Source organism: Quercus robur, chromosome 12 (genome assembly GCF_932294415.1).
Source record: "Quercus robur chromosome 12, dhQueRobu3.1, whole genome shotgun sequence".
Taxonomy (NCBI): domain Eukaryota; kingdom Viridiplantae; phylum Streptophyta; class Magnoliopsida; order Fagales; family Fagaceae; genus Quercus; species Quercus robur.
This window is the reverse complement of record NC_065545.1, coordinates 30,922,539-30,941,171: the sequence shown is the minus strand read 5'-3', so window position 1 is coordinate 30,941,171 and position 18,633 is coordinate 30,922,539. Positions and strand designations below refer to the sequence as shown.

General features: G+C 35.2%; 1 protein-coding gene across 2 annotated transcripts in view; it reads left to right on the top strand.

Moving 5' to 3' along the window:
* The window catches only part of LOC126710356 (flavonoid 3'-monooxygenase CYP75B137-like), a 96,845-nt gene extending 89,339 nt beyond the window's left edge, over positions 1–7,506 (top strand). The window contains exons 1-2 of one of the 2 annotated variants that reach the window (XM_050410774.1): positions 4,279–5,455; positions 6,773–7,506. In XM_050410774.1, the coding sequence (XP_050266731.1) occupies positions 4,490–5,455; positions 6,773–7,402 (1,596 nt within the window). In that variant the 5' untranslated portion in view covers positions 4,279–4,489 and the 3' untranslated portion in view covers positions 7,403–7,506. Of the gene's footprint in view, positions 1–4,278; positions 5,456–6,772 lie in introns of those variants that run through there. The other variant, XM_050410775.1, reaches the window with a different exon arrangement.
* The last annotated feature ends 11,127 nt before the right edge of the window (positions 7,507–18,633 follow it).

Here is an 18,633-nt window from a genome sequence, read left to right as displayed (position 1 = left end):
GGACATGAAGTCCGTTGAACTTCCATTGTCAACTAATACCCTTCTCGTGTTAAAACCTTCTATTTCCAACATGATGATGAGGGGGTCTTCATGTGGCTGCTTGACCCTGTTAGCATCTTGTTCAGAAAAAGTTATGTCATCATTGTCCGAAAGATGGTACTTTGCAAAGGGATGCTTGATGTGGATGTTGTTAACTTGTCTCTGATACACCCTCCTCAAGGACTTGTATGATCCTTCAGATGCCAGTCCGCCAATTATCATCCTTATTTCCCCCATTGCTTGCTTTGGATGATCTTGTCCATCGTCCCTATTGTCGTCATGAGACTTGTCTTCCGTCCTTGGTCGAGACTGGTGATCTCTCTTGACGAACTTCTAGAGTTTTCCCCTCTGGATCAGTTCCTCATTTTGTTCCTTCAAATCACGACATTCATCAATGTAATAACCATGATCCTTGTGGAAGTGACCGTATGTCTTTGGATCTCATTTCCTAGAGGACGAGCTTAACAGCATTGGCCACTTCAGGCCAGGTTCATCCTTGATTTGCATTAGGATCTTGTTCGCGAGCATTCATGTACTTCTGAGACTTGAACAACAAATCTGTCATAGAAATTGGTGGTGACTTTCCCAATGAAAAGACGAGATCAGGATTGTTGAGTCCAGCTTGAAAAGTCATCATGATAACCTGGTCGTCAACCTTATCAATCTTGAGAATGGCTTTATTGAAACGCTTCACATAATCTCTCAAGCTCTCCCTTCTTGCTACCTTATAGTCAGCAAGTAAAAGGTTGGCCTTTTGTGGTGAGTGCTGACCTCTAATGAAGTGCCGAACAAACAAGTCATTGAGCTATTTTAAGTTTGCAATGGATGATGCTAGCAGTTTATTGAACCACACCCTAGCAGCTCCCTTGAGTGTGGCGGGAAGGGACTTGCATATTACTTCATCCGAGGTTTGCTAGAGATTCGGAATTGTCTTGAAAGCCCCTATATGGTCAAGGGGGTCTTTTGTGCCGTCATAGAACTCCAATTGTGGGAGGCAAAACTTTGGAGGCAAAGGGCATTCTACAATGCTGGCAGTGAAGGGTGGGTCTATTCTTTTGAGCATGCCATCGAGGTTCATTACCATCTTTCCCTTCATGGTGTTCTTCACCTCGTCCAATTCCTTCCTCAAGCTCTTCATCATACGAATTTCTCAATGTGCTTAGAATCATCCCTACCCCTGCTGTTCTAGAGGCTGCTAACTTTTTCGTCATGTCAACTGCGATTGCATCATTGAAGGGAATTGTTGCTGCTCTCAGGATGCGCTCTTCAGTCTGTTTCATTAACTCCTGCACATTAGCGATTAAAGCTTGGATTTGTTATGCCATTACCACCAGATCTGAGGGTGCTGTCGTAGCTGATTCCATCAGTCTTAAGGAGCTTTATCGATATAGATACAATGACTTGTCGAATCAACCTCGTCAGTGCCAATGGATGAGCTTTGGTACCTATTGAGAAAACAAGGGATAGTAATAAAGGACATCAGGGTGGCGCTAGCCAAATACTCTCCGATGCTTAAGTTTGATAAACTCTAGTATATGCTTTGTAATCGAATGTCTCTTAGGGTATTTACCTAAGCTTGTTGGCTTTATATAGCCTAGCCTTGAGTTAATGTGTTTGCCCGTTGCACCTGTGTGATTTATGGCATTGATGGCAATGAAGTCCTTCAGTGAATAGGGGTTTGTAACACCCAGACAGTAGTTCATTAAGGCCATTTTAACGGCTCTCCTGCCGTTTCCCCATTATTAAAAGGTTTAATGGAGTTTATTTCTATCTTTAATGTGTCTTTTTCCATCTTTCCCACTAATGGTCAGAATGTGCTTATAGTCATCCATATTGATAGACGACTATTTACTCACTTATTCATCAATAATGACCAAATTTTTAACACATTTCAAAAAATCTCGAAAATTGTGGAGTAGGTTGATATTTACGTTTTTCCTTGAATTTTATTTTATTTTATTTTTTTGGATAGGTGTTTTTCCTTGAATTGATAGGATTTCTTTGTTCCACGTGGTTCAATATTATCTTTGTGATAATCTTATCTTTATCTATAGCTACTAAATGCTTTTCATATTATTATTATTATTTTTCAGCATTGGCAAAATATATGCAAGAAGTTTCAGATCTTCTGAACAAAAAATTCCAAGTTCATAGATCTTTTGCGTCCACAAAGATATTGCTACTAAAAATGTAATATATTAGCTGTCAACTTAAATGAAAAAGATATTAGTTCTGAGGCCAAAAGAGTTGTTTATGACATCAACTTTCATCACTTTGCGTCAACCAAATAATTCACGTTTTTAGCAACAAAATATTATTATTTTGCGTCGAAGTCATTTTTATTGTAGTGTCGGTTAATCTTTGCAATTTTTTTTTTTTTTTGGTTTTGGTTTTGGAGAAAGATTAATCTTTGCGATTTAAGCGGAAGGAACTCGCTTGGGAGCGCGCAAAGAATAGCTGCAAGAAAACAAAAGGTCCAAACTTGCAATGGCTCTCCTGCCGTTTCCCATTATTAAAAGGTTTACGTCACGTTTATTTTGATGAAAAATCTTGTATAAGGGTAATTTTTCGTGTTTTCTAATATTTGGTAGCATAAAAAAATATGAGTCAAAAGAAAATTATTTTTGGTCAACATAAAAAGTATGACTTATTTTTAAACATTATTTTCCATTAAATTTTTTTGGAAAACAACTTTGTTTCACAGTAAGCTAAATAAGAGAAATTAGAAGATTTTTTTTAACTCATTTAAAATTGCTACCAAATATTAAAAAATAAAAAAAAATTTAAAAATTTTTTTTTTAAAAATAACTCATTTTCTAGAAAACACTAATACTAAAAAAATGACTCATTTTCCGTGTCTGCTTCTATCTTTCCAACTGACGGTCAGAATGTGTTTACAGGAGTCCATACCGGTCGATGACTATCTACCCATATGTTTGTCAGTAATGACCAAAATTTTAAAACATTTCAAAAAATCTCGAAAATTGTGGAGTAGGTTGATATTTACGTTTTTCCTTGAATTTTATTTTATTTTATTTTTTGGATAGGTGTTTTTCCTTGAATTGATAGGATTTCTTTGTTCCACGTGGTTCAATATTATCTTTGTGACAATCTTATCTTTATCTATAGCTACTAAACGCTTTTCATATTAGTGTTTTTTTCTTTTCTTTTCTTTTTTTTTTTTTTTTTTCAGCATGGGCAAAATATACGCAAGAAGTTTCAGATCTTCTGAACAAAAAATTCCAAGTTCATAGATCTTGTGCGTCCACAAAGATATTGCCACGAATAATGTAATATATTAGCTGTCAACTTAAAGGAAAAATATTTTAGTTCTGAGGCCAAAAAGAGTTGTTTTTGACATCAACTTTCATCACTTTGCGTCAACCAAAAAGCACTTTACAACCAAAAAAAAGATATTTTCTAATATAAACGGATTCAGGATTTTAAGATATCTTTTCTAATATGGACGGATTCAGGATTTTAAGATAGTTAAAGTCGGAGTATAAAAAAAATAAATAAATAAAATTTTAATTATATATATTTTTATAGTATTAAAAAATTATAAATACTCAAAATTATTGTTTTTTTTTTTAATACTAAGCTCACTAGAATTTTATTATATTATTATTATTATTATTATTATTATTATTATTTAAGTTAGAGCATTCATATTAGTGGTGATAAAAATTTTAGTATCTCAAAAAGTTACACTTTCTATTTTATCATCTCACTCTAGAATATATCCAATATTAAATGTTTTATTTTTTTTATAACTTCATTTAAAATAATATAAATAATTTATTAAAATAATAAAGGAAGCAAGAAAATTTGAGTTTTTTAATTAAAGAAAGAAATATAATCTTAATAAAATATTGTATCTTATTTTTAACAACTTGCTCTAGTCAACTGGTATTTATACTAATATACTGTAGTTGTAAAAATTTAGTTTTAACTTTTCCAATAATACATGATTTTTTGGTTCTTTGGTAGTAAAATAGTTTTTTTTTTGTTAAATTTTTTAGTTTGATAGTTGCTATTTAGGTGATGCTAATTAGGCTTATTGTGAAAAAGATGGCCTAATATTTTGGAAAGGACCCTAACTATAAAAATGAAAAATATTATAACTTAAAAAAAAAAAAAAAAAAAAATGGACGCAGGGGGGCCGGTCCCCCTTGGCCGTCCGTCCCTCTTTTCCAATAATAAAAAAGCTCCAAAACTTCCAAGTTTTCAAAACTGTCTAAGATTGCTTGCTTTTCATTATTATCATTGTCATTTCATCATCTTAATCTATAGCCACAAAAATCCTTTTCATATTATATATTTCCTCTATCAAGTGCAAAATATATACCCGAAGAAGTCACAGATCTTCTGCATTAAACATTTCAATATTTGATATCAATTTCCTATTCTCAGTTCTTGCATTTTCTTTTTTACGTTCACAAAGGCTGACATGTTGAATACAGTTTCCGCCATGTGGTCACGGTGGTGGAGTGCTAGCAACGACAAAGATGAACTTTCTAGAGCAAATCTCACTGCTTTAGTCTCTATATCCGCGGTGTTGTTCTGGTTCTTATGGGCAGCCAAGAAATCAAGAAAGCCTCCATTGCCACCAGGTCCACGTGGCTTGCCACTACTTGGGTACCTTCCCTTTCTAGGTACCAACCTTCATAGGAAATTTGAGGAACTGGCAGGGCTCTATGGACCTATCTACAAGGTTTGGCTTGGACAAAAATTATGTGTCGTGATAAGTTCACCATCACTGGTGAAAGAAGTGGTTCGTGACCAAGACAGAATATTCGCCAACCGTGACCCTCCCATAGCTGCACGAGTTGCCTCATATGGGGGAGCTGATATTGCATTTTCATCATATGGTCCTGATTGGAAGAAGTTGCGTAAGATTTTTGTGCGAGAAATGCTGAGTAATTCAAATCTTGATGGTTCTTACACCCTACGAAGGGAAGAAGTAAAAAAGTCTATTAGAAATGTGTATGACAAAATAGGCACTCCCATAGATATCGGGGTATTGGCATTTGTGACTGCAGTAAACGCGGTCATGAACATGGTGTGGGGTGACTCGCTACGAGGAGAGGAAGGGACTAAAATTGGAGCTGAGTTTAAAAGATTAGTGGGGGAACAGATGGTGCTAATGGGAAAACCAAATGTCTCGGACTTTTTCCCATGGCTTGCAATGTTTGATTTACAAGGGATTGAGAGAAAAGGAAAGAGGATTGTGCAATGGATTGAGCCCATTCTTGATTCAGCCATTGAAAAAAGGATGAATTCTAACACAGGCAAAAATGAGGGGACTGGACAGATGGAACAAAGGAAGGACTTCTTGCAACTTCTCTTGGAGTTAAGGGAACAAGATGGTGCTGCAACATCAATTACCATGAGGCAAGTGAAGGCCATGCTTACGGTATGCCCAACCTTCTACTTTGTGGCTTGTGCTCCATTAATTTAGTGTGCGACCAGGATGGATCCAGTAATTTAGCTAATACATTGTTAGACTAAGCTCACCCCATTTTGAGTCCTATCATTAGACTGCTAAATACAGCATCAATTGTTTTTGATAACTTGATAGTTACAACAACATAAGAGGGGAGATTTGAACACAGTACATCTAGGTGGGAAATACTAAAAAGTGCACACTGAGCTACAAAGCTCCTGGCAATCCAGCATCGGTCTTTTCTTCTTCTTCTTCTCTTTTCTTTTCTTTTTCTTTTCTTTTTTTTTTTTTTTTTTTTTTTTTTTTTTTTTTTTTTTTTTTTTTTTTTTTTTCCAGTTAGAAGTAGAGGAAGGGGGGCAGCAATCGAATGTAATACAATCCATTTCAACCTACATAATATCAAATATAACATCCATCTAGAAATAAATTTTTTTTTACATCCCAAAAAGCAGTGCATACACTTCAAGTCTTTAACCCACATTCAAAATAATATAGTTCAACAAAAATACAACATTCATTTAGAAATAAGTTTTTTACACTTCAACCCAAATCAAAATAACAAAGTTTAACAAAAATAAAATAACATAGTTCAACAAAAATATAATATCCTTAGAACTCGTCAAATGCTAAGTATCAATATTGAAAAAATTTGAGCAAATAGTAGACTAATCCTGACTATGATCACGATTATCATCCATAGATTCTTTGTTGATGTCCAAATTCATAACATCTTCCACAAGCTCATCCAATTTTATTTGTGCAAGTTCTGTGCCCAAAAAAAAAAAAATATTAGTAGTTCTAGGGTCTGAAAGTTTCAATTTCCATTTATATTCCTTGTAAATTTTTGTAATTACTCACTTTTCTTTTTAAATTTAAAATATATGTTGGATATAAAGGTATTTGACAAATCTTAAATAAAATAAATATTTATTTGTCATACGAGTTAAACGAGTTGTGTTAAGTGAGTCATTTCGGGTTAACACAAATAAATTGGCATGTCAAACGTGTCTATTGCAGGTTACGCAGGTTGACCCACTTATGACACGTTTATTATCGTATCGCTTTCGGGTTGACCCGTTTATGACCCAAACCCATTAAAGCCCAACCCTAACCCGAAAAAACCCGTGTCGGGTTCATGTCGTGTTCGCGGGTTGGGTCGAACATTGACACCCCTAGCAATAGCATATATTAATGGAACTTCTAGTATAAATTTTCTTAAACATCAAAACATTGGGTTCATATTTTGCTTGCCACTTCCAATGAGTACTTTATTTATCTTTTTAACAGGACATATTGGTGGGTGGAACTGATACCACATCAACCATGGTGGAATGGGTGATGGCAGAGCTGATGCAGCATCCAGAGGCAATGAGGAAAGTCTATGAAGAGTTAACAGAATTTGTGGGTTTGGATAGCTTAGTTGAAGAATCCCATTTTCCCAAATTACACTATTTAGATGCTGTCATTAAAGAGACGTTCCGCTTGCACCCCGCGCTTCCCCTCCTAGTGCCTCGTTGTCCAAGCCAATCTAGCACTATTGGTGGGTACTACATACCCAAAGGTTGTATGGTTTGGTTAAATGTTTGGGTGATACATAGGGACCCAAAGATTTGGGAGAATCCATTGGAATTTCAACCAGAAAGGTTCCTAAATGAGTCTAGCAATTTGGATTATTTTGGCAACAGTTTTAATTATATTCCATTTGGATCTGGGAGAAGAATATGTGCAGGGCTTCCATTAGCAGAAAAAACTCTGATGTACATCTTAGCTTCGCTCTTGCATTCATTTGAGTGGAAATTGCCACATGGTACAGAGTTGGAATTTTCTGACAATTTTGGTATTGTTACCAAAAAATTGAACCCAACAGTTGCTGTTCCAACACCAAGGTTATCCAACTTTGAGCTCTACACAAAATAAAATTCTGTATTGTAGTTACTTTCTTTTTTAAGTCAACATGTCATGTAAGATGTTTCTATTTTTCTAGTCTAAATAAAGCTGATATGCTTGTCCTTGATTGCCTATGAGACGCATTCATTTGGGTGGAGATTTGCAACGGTGCTTGAAGTTTAGCCTTTCCAACATGATCAACAATTCATATTCTTGAACATATGATTTTTTTTTTTCTTTCTATACAAATATGATAACAAAAAAAAAAAAAAAAAAAAGAAACCACATAAAAACAAAAAGTGGATAATACAAAAATTCTTAAGTTTATGGTCCGATAATTATGTTAACAGTTCACAAGTCTAATAATTTCATTAAAAAAAGTTGGATGCCGTAGAGCGCATGTAAAACCCGAAATAAATGGTAACAGGTATTACTGTGTGAAGATTCTGAAAACATGAGTCTGGTAGATTCCCCGGCCACTTTGGCCTCTAACTAGGGGAAAAAACTTAGATAGTGCTCGGGCACTTCCGGCCTTACCCTCTATGTGGAATGTCAAGACATAGGAAAAGACATAGGAAGAAATATCTCAGTAGTTGTTAAGAGATGTTAAGAGAGAAACCTGACTTACAAGGAAAAATTGCTATCCTGCTGACAGATTATAAAAAATAGTTTTTTTTTGCTTAAATTATCTACTGCGGTCTCAAATTAATTTTTGTCTCAATTTTATTTTAAATAATCAGAAAAATAAATAAAAATAAATAACTTTTATCTTTTTGTCTCACGTTATAAAAATAAATTATAAAAAATAAGTAACTTCCAAACGAACAGAAATACTGTAATAATAAGTGACTGGATCCTTACCTTTAATGGCTGCTCAAAGACTATGATAATAAGTGATGACTTGGCTTTTAAGGCAACTCAAATCCATTAGATGATCAGTGGACGTCACTATAAGATAAGATTGTGTTAGGTTCTAAGAACTTAGAAACTAATGTATTAGAACTCTAAATTGTATTGTTGGCAAACCATGATCAAAACAGGTTTTATAGTCTTGTTTAGACTTGCTCAAAGTATGTGTTTTATGTAAAGTTGGAATCGAGCTGCTGCAGAATTCATTGTGCAATTCGGTCTGCCTCGATCGATTGAGAATTAGGCTCGACCAATCGAAAGTCAGGCAGAATGTTTTTTCTGCAAAATTTCCAACTCAGCCCTAAGGCTCCGCTTGGGAGTTCATAAGGGAATGGAATGGAATGGAATGAGATGGTCATAAGGGAATGGAAATGAATGGAATGGAATGGAATGGAATGTATTTAAGTAAGGGAAGGGAATGGAAAAGAATGGAATGGAATGGAATTAAGTAACCTTGATTAGATCTTTTAAAATAAAGGAATGGAAAGGAATGGGATGTAAGTAATCCTGTTTGGGAGTAACATGGAGAGAATGGAATGGAATCATTTTATGACAATATTACTATTAGACCCCTATTTTAAATTAAAAGGTTGAATATATAGGGGTATTTTGGGAGTTCTAGTAAAAAAATCATTAAATCTAATTCCATTCCCTCCCATTCCTCCCAATTTCGAGGGGAATGAAAATTTGAGGTTTTAAGAGAATAGAGAGGAATGAGTGTTCCCTCCTACCCATTCCATTCCCTCTCACTTAAACTCCCAAACAAGGGAATGGACTTTCCATTCCCTCCATTAAAACTCCCAAACAAGAGAAGAGAAGAATATTCTAAAATTATTCTTTTTATTCCTTTCCATATGACATGTAGGGTTTTATGTTTTGCCTTAGGTATAAAAGGGAAACCCTAGCCACGTTTTTGAGGTTGCTCTATTTTGCTGTGTGTATGAATCTCTTGTGAGATCTGAGAGGTGGTTGCCTTCATACATACTTAGGATTATCAAGAATGAGATTTCATTGAGAGCTTAATGATCATTCAATTGCTGCAATAAAAGCTTAAAGATACATAAGCAGAAGTGCTTGTACTTGCTGCAGAATCAAAGAAATAAGGAGTCCGTGGTCTCAGAGCTATCACGTGATCGTATCAGTAAGTTTTCTACTGGTGGGTAGCAATAGGATGTTAGTGGTCTATTGTAAAATTTCGATTCTTTCATAGTGGATTCAAGTTTACCTTGAGGATAGTTAGGTTAAATTCTCCCCAGGTTTTATCAGTATGGTTTCCTAGGTCATCATATCTTTGTGTTCTTTATATTCCACACTTTACATTGATATGATTATATGATTGTGTGTTAACCTAGATCTAAAATTTGGACTAAGTAATCACTTGGCTAATTAACTACTGATAGGGAAGTAGAAAATTAGTCCAACTCCAGTTCGTCCAAAGGCATCGTCCAGAGCCAATAGAGCAAGTTGGACTAAGAATCACCCCGGAAGAAAGCAAAATGTTCATAGACAATAATACTACTCTTCATCAGTGAAGCCTCCCATGGACGATAAACTCGTCCATGAAGGTCGTCCATGGACGATCATCAGATGTCCATGGACGACCAAACCGTCCTACACCAGACGGACGAATACACTACACGACAGAAAACTTTCGACTCTCTGTAGCGGTTATTAAATCCGTAACTATCGCCACGAATCAACCAAATAAGTTAACTTCCGTTAGCAGTTACAATTTTAGTAGCCGTTGAGGAAGTTAACTCCGGACTCGTTGGCTTCCTCAAATCTTGGGGAGGTTATTGGACAAATAACCGTCCCTAGGATCTCTATATAAAGGACCGGTCTGAACTCGAAGAAGGAAGAACTTTTCTGAGACTTGACTCCCAAATACTTGGAACTTCATTCCTGTAAGACTAACTTTGCCATCGGAGGGGGTTTGGCCAGTCTTCTCCGGTCCCCTCTTTGACTGCGCTTGCTTTTTGTAGGCCTTCAACTGCTTCAGTAGCCCACCGAAGCCAGATCATCCACCTTACTGATTCGGAGCGATATCAACTAGGTTAATCCAATTGTATTTTAAGGGGTCTAAAAACATACAAGTGGTATCAAAGCAGGTAGCTCTCTTGTTGTAGATCTTTTGATCTCTGAGCTGATCCTTGACCCTTGTTGTCATGGAACACGGACACTTTCTGGTTATTCCTCCTCACTTTGATAGAAATAATTATGCTTATTGGAAAGTAAGGATGAAAGTATTCCTGAAATCTATTGATGAGAGAGTCTAAAACTTCATTGAATACGGATGGGAGAAGCCCACTACTCTTGTGAGTGAGTGGCAAACTTCTCAGAAAGAAGCAGCCGCTTTTAATAGCAAAGTTATGAATGCTATTTTTAATGTTGTTTCTATGGAGGAATTTAAGAGAATCTCTAATGTTGAGATTGCTCACACTGCTTGGAATATCCTCCAGACTATGCATGAAGGTACTAAGGCAGTTAAAATCAATAAGTTATAGCAATTAACAACTAGATTTGAAAGCATTAGGATGTCTGATGATGAATCTTTTGATGGATTCTATGCTAAACTTAATGATATTGTTAATTCTGCTTATAATTTGGAAGAAATCTATGATCAACCTAAAATTGTTAGAAAGATTCTTAGATCTTTAATTGAAAATTTTAGACCTAAAGTGACTGCCATCATTGAGAGTAAGGATGTGGACTCCATCCCTGTTGATGAACTTATAGGATCTCTTCAGTCTTATGACTTGGACCTATCCAAAACTAGCAAATCCAAATCAATGGCTCTTAAGTCAATTAATGATGTTGATGTTGGTGGATTTGATGATGAACTCTCTGCTAAAGAGATTGCTTACCTTGCCAAGAACTTTAGGAATTTCTTTAGAAACAACAACAAAAGGGCAAGAGGTACAAACACTGCTGAACCTAGAAATTTTAGGAAGAATGATCCCACTAAGGTTAACAACACTGAAAAATCTAGAGAAAAAGTAGGTCAATCTTCTAATAATTCTATGGGTCCTCAATGTTTTGGATGTCAAGAGTATGGTCATATGAAATTAGAATGTCTTACATACTTGAGGTCTAAGGGTAAGGCTATGATTGTAACCCATAGTGATGATGAAGTTTCTGATGATGAGTTTGGGTGTGATGAAGATGGAAACTTCATTGCTTTAATTGCTACTGCTGTAGTCAATGAAATCTTGTCTGTTGAAGAAAACCTTTCTGATGGGGAACTTTCTGAGGATGCAGATCTTTAAGAAGCCTACAATAAACTTTGCAAAGTTACTGCAAAAGATGCTATAAGTGTTGAATTAGGCTTGAAGAAAATTGCATCTCTTGAGCTTGATAAGAAAAAATTGCTTGTGAATTTGTTTGATGCTACTGAACTTTGAATAATGTGAAGTCTGAGAACATGCTTTTACTTGAAAAAATTAAGAATTTGGAACATGAACTATCTGTTGTTAGAGAACAAACTGATAGGTTTGCAAGCTCCAAACTTGATCACTTGTTGAGTGTTCAAAAGTCTCCCTCTGACAAAACTGGCTTAGGTTTTGTAGAAAGCATCTCTGTGCCTGCACCCCATTTCACAAACTTTGTTCATTCTTCTTCTTCGGAACCCCATGTGAGTGAGGTTGTCAAATCCTTTGTGAGTGAGGCTAATTCTGTAGAAGTTACACCTCCTAGGAAGATTAGGGTTGATCTTCATGAATCTAAACCTAAGGCTTCTAACCCTCCTAAGGGCAAGACACGTGATAAGCCTGTATGAGTTTATCATTTTTGTGGAAAGTCTGGACACATTCATCTGAACTGTTTCAAGCTGCAAGCTACTAAGAGAGCAAATAAACCAAAAGTACCTGTGCCTCAAGCACAAGATCCTATGGTACTTATTGGTGAATTGGTAAAGGCTCTAAACCTTTATTTCAATCCTGGAGTTTGTAATCATTCTCATGTAAATAAGAACTCCAATACTCGAGGTGCATCTAAAAAGTTTTGGATGCAAAAGGCTCAATCAAATTGAGTCTTTCTGACGTGGTCCTTGTGCTTCATTGCTCTACCCTTTGTGACCATTGTTTTTTTTTGTTTCTTTTTGTTTTCTTTTTGTTTCTTTTTGTTTTCTTTTTGTTTCTAGGATTTGCATTGCATAACATTCATGCATTTCATTCTAGAACTGTTTTTGTTTCTACTTTTCAAAATAAATAAAAAATAAAAAATAAAAAGGAAAAAGGAAGCAAATTGTGTTTTGCATTTATTTCCTTGGCATTGAAAACAAGGTTGGTCAATTTATTTTCACATAACATGTCTTTGTACCTTGTTTAGCTGGGATGAACTTATTTATTGTACTTTACTAGTTGAAACTTTGTAGTGCATGTTGTGTGGGAAGATGTTTATAGTTTGATCACATGATCTTGATCTTGAAGTCACATGTCTTTGACTGTTGGACTTGAACCTTTGAAGAAAGGCATAAATAACCATCTCACCACTGTTCACTAGCCAATCATGAACACCTTAGTGCATATCGTAAGATTTTGTACTCGAAAAAGTGTAGCACATGCACAAAAAGAACATAAGGTGTAGTCTCGGTTTAAATGCTAAAATTCGTGTGTGCATTATTGGACTTTAATTAAATCAATCAAATAAAATTGGTGTGTATATTATCCTGGCTATTTTAATAAGTTTCTGCTAAATTAAAATTTGTGTGTACAATATGAGGCAAATCAAGAAACTTACATGATTGCAAGCTTATGATCTAGGAGATGTGGGAGTTATATGATATAACTCTTTAGGTGATAGTCTCTTTCAAACTCTATGTGATGAATTTTGTAGAATTTGTATTTGATTTCTATTCACATATCACCTCACATGTATCTCAAGTTTTTGCTAGTTACACACACTACACAAGTTACTCTTTGCTAAATTTTGTACATGTTATTGTGTGTGTTTTTGGTTTGACCAACCAAGTTTGAAAATTCCTTGAGTTTTATGCAAAACATATTTGATGGTTGAGATTTTAAGAGAATGGATTGAAAATCTTAATTTTGGGAAAACTGAGTTCAAAACATGTGATTTTGAAAAACATTTCATCTCATACTCATGCATGTAATTCATAAAATTCAATGCTTTAAGGAGTTTCTGCATTATTTTGCTTTGTTTTTCAAAAAACTGATTTTTCCAGAATTTCGACTGATCAAAATTGTTTTTTGACCAATCGAAATTGCAATTAAAAATGTTTGTGAGTCTTTGTCTGTTTCGATCGGTGCTCGATTGGTGTTGGATCAATCAAAGCATTTTTGACCGATTGAATCTGTTTTTCAATCGATTGAAAATTATGGAGAGAATTTTTTAAAAACTATTCTTCACGTGTTCAAACTCACTTTTTCAAAAGTTTTCATCTTTTTCTCTCTCTATACTACTCGGTCAAGGCTCCAATCCACTTTTTTGTCATTTTCCTCCATTTTGTTTTGCAAGGTTTCTCTCTCCCAAGGCCAGTAAGACCTTTATACCCTTCCTTTTGCATTTATTTTCACTTTTCATGCATCAAATCATGCATTCTTTAGGGATTTTCGAACCTATGCAATTTTGGGGTTTTTGATGAATTAAACCTTTTCTTTCACAATTGATCAATGAGTTTTTGTTGGGGGATGTTATAAACATGATCTTTGGTGTTTAATTTGATCAATTTGATGTATTGTGAGAAATTGAAAATTCTAGGGCTTGAAACTACCCGATTTGGGGATTTTGTTCAAATTGAGTTTAATTGATGAAATTGGCTTGTTGGATTGATTAATTTGATCATTATAAACTGTTTTTTAACTTGTGTGATGATCAATTGGTCAATTTATTACAAATTGAACAAGTGTTTTTTCAAGATTTTGGGGTTTTTGTTATAAACTCAACGTTTAAGCCAATTTTGTGATTCTAAACTTGAATTGAACTTGTTATCACTACATTAGAGCATGCATCATAACATTTATCTGTTCATGCATCATATAGATTGTTATTTCTATATTTTTTTTTGTGCTAACTGGCAATCTGCCCTGGGTATTTTCCTTTTCTTTTTTTTCTTTTTTTTTTCCCTCTTTCTCTTGTGTCTTTGTCCTTACCCTAGCACCATGCCTAGGAAGACTAGAGCCCATAGGACATCTTTCTCTTCTTCTGCTCCTTCCTCTGTGGGCACTGTGTTTCAGAGTAAGAAATGTCAAGAGTTGTATGAGACACTAAACCTTAAGAGAAAAATTTAGGCTGAGCGTAAGGTTCTGTTAGATAAGCTAGATCCTGCCATTAGGGCAAACTTTGAGCGTCGGGGCTGGTTGCCACTTTTGGATATTGATTATCACCCTCCTGCTACCCTTATTAAAGAGTTCTACTCGAATCTCTCTATCCACGTCTATGATTCCAACACTTTAGTCAAGAGTTGGATACGAGATGTAGAGTTCACCATTACTCCTCGTGTAGTGGCTGACACTCTTGGGATACCCGCGGTCCCAAACCCTGTTTATTCGTATGATGAGTCTCCTCCCTTAGACAACATCATGTCTTACATAACTGGTACTTCTATCCGTTGGGGTTCTGATCCTCGAATCACTTCTGCTGAGCTCACTAAGACTACCTATCTTTTCATTAGGATAGCAGGTCATTCCTTGTGGCCTAACTCTCATCTGCACACCATTCCCTTGGAGCGATATGCATTTTTGTATACTCTTGTTACGGATGCTTCTATTAGTTTTCCTCATCTTTTTCTTTGTTCTTTGAACGAAGTTCATAGGAGTTCCTCTACCGCTCATGCTCTTTTTCATCCTATTTTCATTCATAGGATTTTATTGTTTTTAGGTTTAGATGACTTCCCCGCTTCTGAGCCCGTACACATTATTGCTCCCATAAGTGCCACCTTTCTTAGGCAAAGGGCTGCTCAATTGCGACCAAACTCTAAACACCCTGGAGTTGAGCCTTCTGGTACCGCACCCCCTTCTCCTTCTAGTACAGGTACTACTTCTGCTAATCCTGTTGATGATGCTGCTACTACTGTTGTTCCTCCATCATCTGCTTCGGATGATTTTGACATTCGACGTACGTTGGAGACTGTCATAACCGTTCAGGCGGCTTATGGTCAGATTTTGGTGGACATGCTTGATGAGATCTGTGCTTTGAGAGCTGATCTAGAGCATCTTCGACGTTCATCTTTGCCACCTTCTTTTGATGATGGATTATGAGTGTTCTTTGGCATTCTGTCACAAAAAGAAGGAGTATACTTGTGTTTGTAGAGGAGATTTTTGTTTTAGGGAGAGATTCTGTATGTTGGAGCTTGTGGAGTTATTTAGATTGTATCTAGGTGCTTCACTATGTTTTTACATTTTTTTTTTTTTTGGGCTCTTGATGTATTTTTTTTGATAGGGGGAGATACATTGTTTTTGTTTATATGTTTCTTGTTTCACTGCTCATTGATTTATATTTATGAGTTATTCATGATATATGTCTTTGTTTTGTGTGTTGTGAAGTCAAGAATTTAGTTTTGTTTTACTTGTATTTTCCACACAAGCATTTATGCGTTTGTTGAGTATTTCAGGAAATATACATGTTGATTCAGTCATGTTGTTGTCTACACTTGCAACTGATGGATAGTAGTTAGGTTGAATTATTATGTAATGGGCATTATTTTTGTTAAGGGCTTTTACTTGTAACTTTGAGCATTGTGTTTGTGTTTTGTCATGGATTGCCAAAGGGGGAGTTTGTTAGGTTCTAAATACTTAGGAACTAATGTATTAGAACTCTAATTTGTATTGTTGGCAAACCATGATCAAAACAGGTTTTATAGTCTTGTTTAGACTTGCTTAAAGTATGTGTTTTATGTAAAGTTGGAATCGAGCTGCTGCAGAATTCATTATGCAATTCGGTTTGGCTTGATCGATCGAGAATTAGGCTCGACCGATCGAAAGTCGGGCAGAATGTTTTTTCTGCAGAATTTCCAACTCATCCCTAAACCCATATGACGTGTAGGGTTTTATGTTTTGCCCTAGGTATAAAAGGGAAACCCTAGCCACGTTTTTGAGATTGCTCTATTTTGCTGTGTGTGTGAATCTCTTGTGAGATTTGAGAGGTGGTTGCCTTCACACATGCTTAGGATTATCAAGAAGGAGATTTCATTGAGAGCTTGATGATCATTCAGTCGCTGCAATAAAAGCTTAAAGATACACAAGCAGGAGTGCTTGTACTTGCTGCAGAATCCAAGAAATAAGGAGTCCGTGGTCTCGAAGCTGTCACGTGGTCATGTCAGTAAGTTTTCTATTGGTGGGTAGCAATAGGATGTTAGTGGTTTAAGTCGCTATTGTAAAACTTTGATTCTTTCATAGTGGATTCAAGTTTACCTTGAGGATAGCTAGGTTAAATCCTACCCAGGTTTTTACCGGTATGGTTTCCTAGGTCATTATATCTTTGTGTTCTTTATATTCCACACTTTACATTGATATGATTATATGATTGTGTGTTAACCTAGATCTGAATTTTGGACTAAGTAATCACTTGGCTAATTAACTAGGTTAATCCAATTGTGTTTTAAGGGATCTAAAAACATACAGATTGTATATTATTGAAGATAAATAATTAATAAAATAAAACTGATCTTTAACATAGAATATTTGCCTATTTATTATATATATAATAAAAATTGGATCTATAAAATTGATGAATGCACTTAATAATAACATTTGGGACAAAACTTAGATACAGTACTTTAGGTGTTATTCCTTAGGTTCCCCTCTTAATATTCAAATCATATGGCTACTTAACTAAAAAAATACACTTTCATCCTATGAGAAAAAATTCACGTGGCAGAATTTTAAGAGATGAACCTAAGAAACAGCACCAAAATACTGTATCTAAATCTTGCCCTAAAGAAAAGGTGAGTATTTGTTTTATCCTCATAAAAATATGCACATAAAAAAGATCTTTAGCCTTTTCGGCATTGAGAAGTGAAACTTCCTCTAGGTCTTGGAGGCTCAATGTAAAGGAGTTCCCAGCACTGGCTAAAAGGAGAGATGGGGAGAATGGTTTCTTCACTCTCCGCAGCCTTCTTCATGCCCTAAGTCATAACCATTCTTTCATGAATCATGATCTGTGTGTGTGAAAACATAGATATAATTGAGTTCAAATATGTGGTGGTGGAGATGGAGATATGTGGTTGTGGGTTTGATCTGGGCTCAGACCGGTGGTTGTAGATCAATAGTGGAGGTGGGGATTGGAAGTGAGGGTGAAGAGGGGCTTAGATTGGTAGTGGTGGTTGTGGAGGTGGAGATCAATGGTTGGGTTTTGATTTAGGCTCAAATTGGTGTGGTGTGGCCATGGGTCTTCAGCCATGGGTCTTAAGGAAGAAGAGCAAGAAAGCTATGGAGATTCAGCCATGGGTCTTAGGGAAGAATAACAAGAAAAACCATGAGATTTTGGGGTGTGGCATTGTTGTGGAGATCTTTAGGGAAAAGCAATGCAGTCCACTAGGAATTTTCTGGGTTTTTTTGTGTTTGTTTCTCAAGAAAATTTCTAGGTTTACATTTTTTGGAGATTAGTTTGTTTACTAAGTTTATGGGTTTGATTTTTTGGAGAATTCAGTGTTGATTTTGTTAGAATTTGTTGAGTTTGATCATCCAAATGGGTTGGCCGATTGGATATGTTGGGGAAGAACATGAAGAACATGTTCTTATGTTCTTCCAAAAAAATAATGAAAAGCAATAAAAGAAAATAAAAATTTAAGAGTAAAATACTATTTTGATCTCTAAACTTTACTAAAAGTTTAGTTTTCATCCCTAAACTTTAAGAAGTTCATTTTTCATCCCTAAACTATTAAAAAACTCATTTTTCGTCCCTAAACTATTAAAAATGTTTCATTTATGTTCTTAAATTTTGCCAAAAGTTTTTTTTTTCATCCTTAAAATATAAAACAATGTTCTTTTTTCATCCTTATTTTTGTTTCTAAATTATTGAAAAAATTCTTTACAAAGTTTAGCGATGAAAAATGATTTTTTTTTTTTTTTTTTTTTTTTAAAGTTTAGGGATGAAAAACAAACTTTTGGCAAAGATTAGGGACCAAAATAGTATTTTACCCAAAATTTAATTATTTATTTTAATTAGATTTAAGGGCAATTGCATCAATCCAGCCATATTTTTCTGTCTATTATACACCAACAACCTACTTTTTCTATTTTACAAGACCACTTTTACAAAACTCCCATATCAGAATATCTATTATACACTCTAATTTATTTAAATAATATTTTTTATTATTATTTTATTAATACCTATCTCTTTCATTAATATATATTTATTTCCCATCCCAACCGTCCTGCTCTCAATTCTTC